At 41.7% G+C, this 12,943-nt stretch overlaps 1 protein-coding gene across 3 annotated transcripts in view; it reads right to left on the reverse strand.

Annotated features, from left to right (window-relative positions):
- Positions 1-3,045, reverse strand: part of LOC308402682 (inter-alpha-trypsin inhibitor heavy chain H3-like) — a 37,893-nt gene extending 34,848 nt beyond the window's left edge. For 2 of the 3 annotated variants that reach the window (XM_080891710.1, XM_080891712.1), the window contains exons 1-5: positions 2,504-3,045; positions 1,832-1,936; positions 1,163-1,696; positions 943-972; positions 666-689 (exon numbers count right to left, since the gene is read on the reverse strand). In XM_080891710.1, the coding sequence (XP_080747836.1) occupies positions 666-689; positions 943-972; positions 1,163-1,273 (165 nt within the window). In that variant the 5' untranslated portion in view covers positions 1,274-1,696; positions 1,832-1,936; positions 2,504-3,045. The remainder of the gene's footprint in view (positions 1-665; positions 690-942; positions 973-1,162; positions 1,697-1,831; positions 1,937-2,503) is intronic. The other variant, XM_080891711.1, reaches the window with a different exon arrangement.
- Positions 3,046-12,943: the final 9,898 nt, after the last annotated feature.

Genomic DNA, 12,943 nt, shown 5'->3' on the forward strand with positions numbered 1-12,943 from the left:
TTTTTATGCGTTGTCGTTAGCAACAGCGACGGTAACACCTTTGCGTGTCCGCTTGTTTATGTTCCACATAAACCTTTCACAATAAAGCTCAAGATCCTGTTGGGACTTTTCATAAACGTTAGAACAGGCTTTTCCCCGCAGCACGCCGTCTAATGAATACAAAGAAAACAGCGGCAGTTACAACTTATGTCTAAAAATGTATTGTTTCATGCATCGGTTAAAACACTCGACTCCAGGTAAAGGACGCGCAGCTGGAAATGCTTCACGCAAGTCGAGCTGCCCGAGATTCACAGAATTTACAGAAAATGTTAAATTTTTGTGATTTATATCGTTATGGGACGATAGAATTCTTATATCGGGATATGAGATTTTGGTCATATCGCACAGCCCTAATGAGAGGCTGTTATAATGAGTTTGCTCATTTGGGGAAAGTAATAGAAGACAGGAGAAATCTTTACAGATTAATCAGCAGCCCCGACACTACACTTTGATCACACAGTTTATTTGGCAGCCATCACTTCAGGTCCCTGTGAGCTTATCCACACATCCCATCGAGAACAACAAGCAGGTTTCTCTCCATGAATCTGATCTGTTAATCTGAATTAAATCAATTATCTCCCATCACCATTATCATCACCAGGAATATGAATGGATACATTTCTTACCATTGCTTCATTTGTACTTCTTTTCTGTAAGAAAAAAGGGCGATAGATTCAGTTCACACATAGTCTCTTTGTCTTAGTGAAAACACCTCATTAGGTTTAAATCACTGTTAAACTGCAGTTTCTAGTACTGCATCATATCAGCTCAACTTCATAACACAGATCACACCATTTTTTAAGACATATCTACTGGTAAACTGACAAATACATAAATATACGATGGAAATGTAGATCTTAGTGCTGCCTTGTTTTTTTTTAATGCGAATCGTTTGCCAAGTACCTGCAGTGATCTGGCAGCTCCTCTTCTTTCCTGAAATACACACACAGGATATTATGGAGAATACATGAAGTAAGTTTTAAGAAAAAACTCAGACAGTTTGTGATTAAGTTTTGCTTTGTTGTTTTAAATTAAATTACAGGACTACTTTCTGAGGACAATGCTGTCAAAATCATACCAAAATGTTTTTTCAGTTTCATATCACAAAAGTGTTTGACGTTACCTGTATGGCTTCATCGTGCCTGGAGATGACCAGAGCTCCTGAGGCTGAGCTGCTCAGCCAGAGGCAGGCGCAGCCCCACAGCAGCAGGCGAACACCCAACAGTCCAGACATGATCAAACTCTGACTGAACACTGGCTGACTTCAGTGCAGAGCAAAACTCTCAGTGTCCTGTGGGAGGGACACGTATCTGTGTGTTTTCCTATATTGACCAGCTGCCCTAAGCTCAGTGTCCAGGAGGCTGTGAGGTGCTGTGAACCACAAAGATAATATTTGCTAGTTTGTGGAAGTCTGGGAGAGTGAATCCAATCGACACTTATTTAAACACTTAGCAAAGTGACAATAAAATCGACATCCATGGTTTCAAGATCAAGAAAGAAATCTGAAAAAGTTGGTTCTGTTCATCTGGACGTAACGTTTTCAGTGGGAGAAACGTTTCATCACTCATCCAAGTGACTTCTTCAGGCTCAGCTGACTGCAGGCTTCCCCAACCATATTGACAGAGACTGAAAACTACAGTGCTTTCTTCCAGAAGCCCTGTAAACAAATAAAAACAAATTAAAAAAGTAAAAACACAACAACAACAAGACTATCACACTATCACACTATCACACATTAACAGCTCCAGTTAATTTGTACAATCTGTCTTTCTGGTTCATCTGGACGACTCACTTGACGAGTCCAGCAGTCTGTCCAGAGGAAACAGCCTTCTCCTACCGTTTCTTAGCTTTCTCTTTCTCCTTCACCTCTCCGACAAACACATGACCCTCAATTTTCCTGTGAGGCACAAAGATGGTGATTGACATGAGGGATGTAAAGCACATAAATTGACTGCATGATAGTGACAAATTCAGCTTTGGAGCACAGTTGTGAAATGAAGGACTGTCCTATAAAAACTGTCAGAATGATTAGAGAGGAAACAGACCAATGTTGTTCCCTAAAACAGGGGAAATAGTGAGGAGAAGTGAAAGAATGGCACGGACACGCAGCTCTCACTCTCACGCGTCTGTATATAGTGACAATACTTTACATAACATTAACGGACAAAAACATATTTTTAACTTGCAGATGTTAGCTGACACAGTCACGAACTTTCCACAGCAATGAAATAATACTTTAAGTACTGCATGTCGTTCAGTAGTTAACTTTTACAGACAGTAACAGAAAAAAATCTTCACACAATATGGCGGAGTAATAGCGAAAACAAGCATACACAACAACAGAGGTTTTCAGCAAAAACAGTCCGCAATTCACATCTTCCGCTACAACGAACAATGATAATGGGCTAATAAGCAACAGTAACACATGCTGCCACGTTTATACAGATCTGTGCATGGCACTTACTATAAACAGGGGAAATAGTGAGGAGAGCCAGATCTTTGAAGTGAGCGACGCGAAACCGCTCCCAATGGATTTTTATTTTTTTTAATTTTTCTCACGCTCTCTCTCGCACTTTTTTCCGCTTCTTCTTCTTCTTTTACGTATTATTGGCGGTTGGCAAACAACTGCATGGTGCATTACTGACACCACTGGTATGGAGTGTGGACAGAAATCACGCTAAAAAACAAAACAAAATAAAAACAAACAAAAAAACCCACTTCATATCCTCCCAAACAACCTTCCTTCTCTCAAAAACTGAAACAATGCCTGATAACATTTATCCCCTGACTCCTTCTGCAGTAACTCTACAAGATCAAGTTTCATAGCAATGCTACTGAGATTTTGGACCAACCGTCTCCTCTCTACCATATAATTCCGACACTGCAAAATAACATGCTCCAAAGTTTCATCCGCTCCACAATAATCACATTTCCCTGATGCATGTTTCCCTATCAAGAACAGTGTGGAATTCAAACCCGTATGCCCAAATCTCAGTCTTGACACCACCACCACCTCCTCTCGCCTACTCCTTCTTGTGGATCTCCTCACTCCCACCCCCCTTTGAATTTTATATAACCACCTTCCCCTCCTGTCTTCTTCCCACTGTTTCTGCCATCTACCTGCCTAAAATCTTCCACCCACTGCACTGCTAATAGAATCGCTATCATTTCTCCTGTAAACACAGACAATCCATTATTAATCCTCTTCCCAATTTTTACCATAAAGTCCGGAATTACTACTGCCACCCTCACTTGACTAGCTGGATTCTTTGAAGCATCCGTATATACTTGCACATACCCATAATACTGATCTATGAAACCCTGAATTGAGTGTAGACCACCTGCCCCGTCCTTACTCTTCTCAAAGAAAAATCTACAGCTGCTTCAGGAAGTATCCATGGAGGGATTGCAGGCACTCACCGACATATGTCTAAGTGGTCCAATTTAAGTTCCCTAGCTCTTCCCCCCACCACCTATCCAAAGCTCTTTAACTCCCTACTGCCCATCTCACAGCAAGGTCTAAGTACATCTAATGTAGGGTGACCCGTCCCCTGACCCTGTAAGTTTGCCCAATATGTCAATTTAAACTGTTCCCTCCTCAACCCTAGTGGCATTTCCCCCATCTCCACCTGCAAGGCTACAGTGGGAGTCATCCTAAATGCCCCTGTACAAAGTCTCAACACCTGATACTGAATCAAATCTAGCTTGCTAAGAGAAGTGTCTGCTGCCGAATTATATGCCAGACAACCATAATCTAACGTTGACCTTATCAATCCAGTGTATATAGCCCTCAGGGACTCCCTATCCGCGCCCCAATCCTTCCCAACCAAACACCTCAAAATGTTCAAAACTTTTTTACACTTATCCATAGTGGTGCAACGGATCAAAAATCTCACGGTTCGGATCGGATCACGGTTTTAAAGTCACGGATCAATTTTCGGATCAGCAAAAATAAAAAAAGACAAAAATTCTACTCGCCATTTACTTATTTAAGTATTTTTTGCCTATTAAAAAACATTCAACTGAAGACTCATTCCACGCACTTATATAAAAACAAGTTAAGGTGCAATATGGACATTATGGACCATGCTGGGCAGCCTCTGCATCCTCTGCACAGAGCCATAAACAACCAGAGGCAGTGGCGGTCCTAGCCTGTTTCGCGCCCCGGGCGAACACCCCCCCCCCCCCGCCCCCCCCCCCCCCCGCCCCCCACACACACACACACAAAACATATCAAGGATTATACATTAACATAAAACTGTTGTCGGAACCATAATGAATTTCGCCAGAGACACACACACACATATGAAGAGAGGGAGAGTATGCATTGTATGCAAACGGCTACCAAACAGCCATCATAATTCATCATACAATGAGAACAGGACGAATCAACAATTAACAAGGACTAATTAATATTAAAATCTGTAACATAATGTATTGTTTGGAATTTAGTCTGTTACTGTTAGTATTTTTACCATTTCTTTTTGGAGCAACTGTAACCCACATAATTTCCTTAGGGATTAATAAAGTATTCTGATTGTTTCAGGATGACCTGCCATTATCCAATGACACATCTGCTTACCTGTATCTTTTGCTCGTTTCTCCTCCTCTTGTTTTCCCTTTTTTCTAAACTGAGGACCTGATGGCTTTGAACTTTTCTTTTCTATCTTCCATTGGTTTTAATTTTGCACTCCAGTATGAACACAAATCCCCCAACACGAGGATCACCACAACATAACCTAATAGACCTACACCTTAGTTCACAGATTTGCTTTGTCTAAGGTTTATTTCTGGGATTTCACACAACCTAGGATTCAAATCATGAATACATAATGGACTTGGATTTACATCATTATGAATGAAATGTGCTCTATTTGGAAGCAGCCGGCCCCCTCCCCTTTCGACGGGTTGTGTGTGAGACTTTAAATCATCAAACTGTAAATTATAAATTTTAAATTGTTATTGATCCCTTTACCCCTGGTCCCTAAAGTGTATATTTATTTTCTTACTCTTCTTATATATATTGTTTGTTTACTTGCACTGCTGTAACTGGAGCCTAGTCTCGTCTCTCTATATACTGGACTGTATGTAGCGAAGATGACAATAAAGTTTACTTTGACTTCAGCAGCGAGCAGGCGCACCGAGGGATAAAGAATTTTGAAAAAACATCGGTGCAAATTATAAGTCTGTATCATAATGTCTGGTGTTTTCGTGTTTGTTGTTTTGTTTTTATTTTGTTTTATTTTGCGAGTTGGTTATTAGATGCTGCTCCAGCCAGCTAGAGAATCCCCCGCCGCCCCGCCCTCTCCTCCCGGTGCCGCAAGCAGCAGGCGCACCTCGCAAACGTGTCGCCCGTATCAAAAACCGCTACTGACCAGAGGAGTCTGTTCAGTGACATGTTGCTTCTCCCAAAGTCAAGGACCAGCAAGTCCTTTGTCCCACACGCCAACAAACTGTTTAACTCCTCGCTGGGGGGGAAACGGGGACAGAGGAGGGGGAACAAGTAGCTGTAGTGCCTTTTCACTGTGCAATAGTTTTTGTTAATATCCAACGGTGTAATAGACTCACAATACTTAAAATGTGCCGTTCCCTTGTATTCTTATTCCTATTTATTCTATTTATCCCTTTTGCATTCTCTGTATTTATAAATGTGTATATATGGTATATTTCTGCTCACATTCTGCAACTTCTGTTGGTGCTGTGCTACTGGAAACTGAATTTCCCGGAGGAACCCACCCGAGGGATAAATAAAGTTTCATCTAATCTAATGTAATCTATAGTGCAGTGCAGGGCTTTGTACCACTCCGCTGTGACGGTCACGTGGCTTTCCGTTGCCCTGGAGCTCCACCCAGGGGCGATTTTAGCCCATTTTTGGGGCATGAATCAAAGCACCCCCAAAGATTTCTTACTTTTTCGACTTTTTTTTTGACAATATTTGCTGTTTGTGTGACACACTACTAAAAATATAAAAAGCATACAGTACTTGGTTGAGACGTAACATTTTAACAACAAAAGTATAGATAACCCCCCCTCCCTCCCAAAATGGTTTGTTCCAGCTCTCCCCTACTCTGGCTCTAGCGTCCTTTTTGCCAGAGTGATGGTGGCTGAGACGCAGCTGAGTGGATGTGTAAGTGCCTGGCTTAAAACTAGCTACATTTAACCTTCAGTTACTCTTTATATAGTTAGGAAGGAGTCAGACCATGTTTCTTTTTAGCTGAAAAACATTACACCAGGTAACCTGCAGTGTTGAAAACGTGTTTTCCGACAATGTTGGCTACCCTACAATCCGTCCTGCTCTGTAGTAAAATCAGCGACATTTGACCGTCCTGTTGCTCCCATTGAAATGTATACAGCCTATTTAAAATCTAAAACTTAAAATTGTCCGTAGCCTAAAGTTGTTACCACTGTCCTGTTAGAAATGGATACTAACTAGCTAACTGACTGAATGCCCATTAACCTTATAACTCCTGTTGTGTGTGTGTACAGAGAGACAGCCAGGTTTATAAGGGATATAAGGAAGTTTTTTTCAAAAACAGGAGCCACATTCAAGTAAAAGTGTAAAATCAAATGATCCGTGAATCAGGAATAATGTTGGATCAGTGTTTGAATAATTATATCTTTTATTAGATGTGGTTTGGTTATTTGCCTTTTGGTTGAAAGTACACTGAGAGAGGACTTTTTCATTAGTGATCTTAATAGTATTTTTTTATATTAATGTAATTTTTCATCTAATTGTATGCAATCTATTTGTGTATGATTGTCAGTCCAAAGAGGGAGAGAGGAAAGAGGGGAATGTGAGGGGAAAGTAAGAACCAGGTAAGAAAACAGACAGGGGAACAGTGACAGGCAAAACAGAAACTGTTAAACTGACAAAGAGAAAAAACCTGGAAGTTGTGTTCCCCCTATATTAAAGGTGCTATACAGAATCTGCTAAATAAAAAAAAAACTGGGTTGAAACATTTTTGACCCTCTTTAACAACATTCCAACATAACATTATCATTGATTGGGGAGATTAAAATTAATGATATATTTTTATGTAGTTCAGCCACAACTCTACTAAAACCTCAGCCAGTAATAGGTAGGCCAACTTTTGGACCGTCCAGTTGTCTGTATGACTGCCGCAGTACTAGGGGTGGATTTTAATAATCAATTCATTGATTAAAATTGATTCTGGCTTGGATAACGTGATATCGATTCATTAAAATCCTGAATCGATTTTTTTTTTTATATAAATGTATTTTTCCCAAAATTCCAGAATCTCAGGTGAAACGTCACAAAATTCTGACAACCACCAAACATTTAAAACAGTAAATGAGAGCAGGTACATGGCTTCTGCACAAAGACGTAAACACAAAGAGCGGACCGCGGATCAGAATCAGTGAGATGTCGCCTTTCTCACCCGACGGCACGGACACGGTCGGGGCTGAAAGCTGACAGCTCGCTGATTCAGATGTTTCGGCGGATCCGCGCTTTGTGTTTACGCCCTTTTTGCGCTGATTCTAAAGCTGTTCGTTTTATCTCTCTCCAAACAATATTGACTGAACCAGCAGCAAAAGAAGATCCAAACTAAGCTTCACATAAACATTGTCATACTTTTGCTGTTTTGCTTCCACCACAATAAGATCACACTTCATGCACAGCTCTCTCTCTCTCTGTACTTCAAGAACAGTTTCCCGTCTATCCCCGAAATTTGTTTTCTGCATTATTCATTTGCTTGTTAAGCACAAGACTACCGTTATTTACAGCGCTGTCGGCCGATGTTTTTTTTTTTCCTTTTACTTACTTCCGAAAAGAAAACCTAATTTCTGCCGTTCAATACTGAACAAATCTAAACTTTTTAAAATTATGCAAAATACAAAATGCTTAGCCGTGTCTCTAATAAAACCGCTGTAACTTCAGAGGTAATGTTCATATGTTGATTAATGTTTTTCTTTCGTTTTTGATGTACTGCAGAATATTTTTTAAAAATCCCAGGAAAACCACCTTCATGTTTTTCTGTGTTTTATCTTCAGCTACTTTGACACAAAGGCATCTGCTGTGATGCTCACACCTTTGATAAAGTCTCGCAAGTGTCAGCTTCCTTTTTATAGATACAAAAATATGTAAACGTACTGATTTGAATTATAATATTTCTGACTGTCTGAGGCAAAATTTCCCAGATTCAAATTGAATTGAATCAAATCGAATTGAATTGTATCGAATCGAATCGTTGATCGAATCGATTCAGGACCTTGTGAAACGGAATCGAATCAATTCTAGAAATCAGTGACGATACCCAGCCCTACGCAGTACGTACATCACATTTGCACACTATCAGAAAGTGCCAAATGGTGCCCTGGTGGAGTGAGGAGCTGTAAAGAGAAGCAGAGTGCTCTGTTTATATTCTAAAAATGTTTTAAGCTTGTTTCAAAAGATTCTGTACAGCAGCTTTAAATGTTTTCCAAAAGGACACTTACCTTTTCAGTGTTTCTCAAACTTTTTACAGTGTGTACTACCTGATAAAAATGTCAAGCTCTCCCAAGTACCACTATGAAAGCATGAAACTCATAAATCTTACAACACAAAATTAGTATTATTAAATTAGTAAAATTAGTATCTGCAGTAAAGATTTTTTCATACATTGTATACATTGTACCACAGGCAAAGTTGCCTCCATTTTTATAGTTTTTTTTATTAATATTTTGTAATAATTTATTTGTAATAATTTATTCTGTTTTGGGAGTGTTTTTTTATGTATCTGTATTATATTATACATACACATTAAAAGTGAATCTCTGTCCAAAAAATGCAGTCAGTTTACTTTTTACTCACTATGAGCATCATTTATTATTCTCCCGCAGTAATTAAGGTTAGGATATGTTTTTTTTTTTATTCCAATCCATTCTTCTTTTGCAGCATTTAAATAACCTTTATCAGATTTGATGGTTTTGTTACAGACTTTTCAAATAGGTGTTTTGTTTTTCTTTCACAAATGTGGGATTAAATTGTTAAAATGTACAAAACAGTGATGTCATGTTTTGTGATGAGGACCCAGGCACAGAGAGACTTGATGAATTTATCTTATGATTTAATAAAGAAATTTGCAGACTTGCACAGAGATGGTAAAATTATGATTACTGATAACGGAGAAGAAGACAACAGACGACGAGGACAGGGAGGAACAGGGGTTTAAATGCACCAAGGAGACAGTCATAGAGAACTTGGGACAACTGGAGACATTTAAGGATGCAGGGATTGACAGGGAAGAAGTATCATCGTGACGTGTAAAGTTTATCTTGCCTGGTTGGCTGTAGGGTGGCTGTAGCTCAGGTGGTAGAGCAGGTCATCTACAGATCGGAAGGTTGGTGGTTCGATTCTTGGCTTCCCCCAGTCTGCATGCCAAATATCCTTGGGCAAAATATTAACCCCAAATTGCTCACCGATGCAATGTGTGAATGTTACTTAGAAAGCACCTAGAACTGTGTGAATGGGTGAATGCACAAGTTGTGTAAAGTGCTTTGAGTGCTCAGAAGAGTAGAAAAGCGCTATATAAGAACCAGTCCATAGTTGGGCAGCTCTCTGGGTGCTCAGCACCCCCAAAGCTCTAATCCTAGAATCGCCCCTGCCCACAGCCATCTTTGAAACATTGTTCAGGCATAACTGTATATATTGCATGACAAAGATGTTAAAAAAGCATAAATAACAGTAGTTGTTAAAAAAATACATTTTATTTGTAGCTCATAAAGGTCGATTTGTACGTATTAAAAAGCATTTGCTTTGATGATCATTACTGCTGCTCAAGTTAATAGAAAGATGCAAAATCTTATTTTGAGTTATTTCATAATGCAGGATTTATGTAAATCAGATTAGTTTTTCTATTTTGTATTTCTTTACAACTACAGTTTTACCACTTGTCAAATGAAGATTATGAGAGTAAAAAGTCAACTCTACAAACACCAAGCTAAACCTTTGTATTCACTGACAAAGGTTCCAAACATTGTGGAGGGAGTGTGTGTGAACAAACATCCACAGTTGTTAGGATGCCTGGGTCGTTGACCCAGGGTTTTGAGTTTATTATATTATTTCTAGTCTTTGGTTTCTTTGAGTTCTGTCTTATGGTTTATGTCTCTGTGTTCTCTAGTTGTTCTGTCTCCCCTGTCAGCTGTATCCCCTTGTCAAGTTCTCGTCTCTGTGTTATGTTTCCTGTTTTACTTTCTAAGTCCGTGTCTCATGTAAATGCATCTGATTTTGCTTCCTTTGTCTCGTTAGTCCTGATTTGCCCCAGCTATGTTTCCCTCCTGTTACCCATTCCCTGATTGCTCCCTCTGTGTATTTAAGCCCTGTGTTTCTCTGTCTCCGTGTCACAATCTACCCTTATCTAGCTGTGTGTTCTGGCTGTGTAAGTGTATTTTGTATTCCTAGTTTTGTTACACTTTTGAGTAGTGATGGGCAGATGAAGCTTCATGACGCACTGAAGCTTTTCATCCAATTGGTTCACCCCAGCGCAAAGTGTCTTGAAGCTTCATTTGCTCTAGTAGGACATCTACTGGATGTAAAAATATTAGTTGGCATGAATTTGAAGACTGTGGCCTTTTGCACACAGCCTGTAAATGTCAACAACAAAAGGAGTGTGTAAAACATCTATATTGTAGTGATGGCAGCATACTTTGTATATTTATACTGGCAGTATGGAAAATGATCATTTGGAAATGCTTAAAATGGAAATGATCATATACAGTGAGGTGAGGTGTGGTTGGGGTGTGGACAGTAGTTGTGCTTTTGTAACGTTGAGGTATGGACAGCTACACACTGAGGCTTTGAGCCTCAGTCCTGCCTGTTCACATTTTATTCTGTAAAAACTAAATTTTCACTGCTTTTATGACCTTTTTAGTGGGGAGAACATAGCTAGGATTTAATGATTTAACAAATCTTTTAAATCCTTTGTCCTCCACAATGCTAAATGGCTGGGAGTCCTCCATCACCATGCTGACCAGGTCTTCATCTATTTGAGATTGTTCTCCTGAGGAAAGACAACAACAAAAAAGCACAAATATAAATATCACACACATAACTTATTACACTTGTATAATATTGTTATATCATTTAGTAACATTACGGCATGCTATATTATCATGGCATTTGATGGTTCACCTGGTCTTGCTCCACAATTAGTGTTCCCCCTATTCTCATGCAAAGCTCTGTAGCGCCTAAGCATGGATGAGGTGTTGTTGTTATATCCCAGCTCCCTGGCACATAGCAAACACTTCACCTTGTACAAAAGTAAAGCCGCTTAACATAAATTGTATTGCACCACCAGTATTATGAAAATACATCTTCTGTAGAAATTTACATACCTTGTTGGGAGGAATAAAATCAAAATGTTCCCACACAGGGGAGGACATCCTCCTCTTCTTAGCTGGCTCCATTCTCTTCTGACTTTCTCTCCTCACTCTCATAAACCTCCAAACTGTCTCCAAACTGTCTCCAAACTCTCACTAACCGCAACTCTCCATCAAACACCTACATTTTGAATGAAGTCTGAGGGGTTTATATCGCTGTCATAGCTCACGGCAAAGTTCGAACCACTTCATGAACCAGTCACGTGGTAAAGCCGGGCAGCGAGGCTTCGGACGTCATCATTTTCAGCTCCTCCCATAAATCAAGCAAGCCTCGATACGCTCATCGCAGAAACGCCCCCTCAATTACTCGACACAAGCTTTGAAGCCTCGATACAGAATGTCACATCACTACTTTTGAGTTCATGTTCCGCCTCTGAGTGTCTGCACATTGGGTCCTCCTACTACCACTTCTGCCTGCACACAGCCTTCACATAACAGAAGATCGCGACCAGAACATGGACCCCGCAGACTCATTTTCCTCGGAGTTCAACGCCGAGATGATGCGGATGGTGAGTCTGCTCGACCGCATTGCCCAGTCACAGGATTTACGGACTATGGCAGTCGGGCTAAGCGCAGTAGATGCCATCATTCGGCATAACCCTCAGCTTTCTCAGTTTGCTAAGGACACTAAGTTGGATGGCACCATTACTGCCTGGAGAGAGCAAGTCAGGGTTGGTGAGCTTGCTCTTTCACTCACTAAATCTTCCCCATCGCTGCTTCAGCAAGACACACACTCTCCACCTGCCTCTATGCTGCCACGGACTTCCTCTCCTTCCGGGACCTTGTTCACCTGTCCATTCACCTCTTTCCTGGCAGCTATGTGGTCGGAAGATCAGGAGGAGGTCTCCATTTCTTCACCGGTTCCTGTTTCCTTGTCCCGAAGGAAACGGCACCACCGCCACTCCTCTCCCCAGTCATCTGTTCTGCAACCTGGTCCTGCTGGAGGGTCCGAGGAGCCCGTCCGGCCTTCATCTGTTGTTCCCGCTGGGGGTTCTGGAGAACCGCACCAGCCTTTGTTTGCCTCTGCTGGAGGGTCCGAGGGGCCCGCCCAGCCTTCTGCCTCTGCTGGAGGGTCCGAGGGGCCTGTCCAGCCTTCTGTTCCTGCTGGGGGTTCTGGAGAGCTGCACCAGCCTTTGTTCGTCTCCGCTGGAGGGTCCGAGGGGCCCGTCCAGCAACCTGCCTCCGCTGCAGTGCCATCACCTGCGGCTCCCACGCTGTCGCCTGCAGCGCCACCACCTGCGGCTCACGCCGTCGCCTCCCACAGCCTCAGCTACAGCTACAGCTTTAGCTTCGCCTGGTCCAGCCTCAGCTACAGCTTCAGCTTTGCCTGGTCCTGCCTCGCCTGGTCCTGCCTCGCCCTGTCCGGCCTGCACGTCCTCGACCTGTCCGACCTGTCCAGCCTGCACGTCCTCGCCCTGTCCGGCCACCTTCCAGGCCGTTGGCTAGACATTGTCGTTGTTGCGGCCGGCCTCCGGACCTGCCCCGCCGTCGCCGTCCGCACGGTCGGCCCCCTGAACTGTTCGGG

Source organism: Rhamphochromis sp. 'chilingali' (assembly GCF_963969265.1).
Source record: "Rhamphochromis sp. 'chilingali' genome assembly, chromosome: 9".
In the NCBI taxonomy this organism is placed as follows: Eukaryota; Metazoa; Chordata; class Actinopteri; order Cichliformes; family Cichlidae; genus Rhamphochromis; species Rhamphochromis sp. 'chilingali'.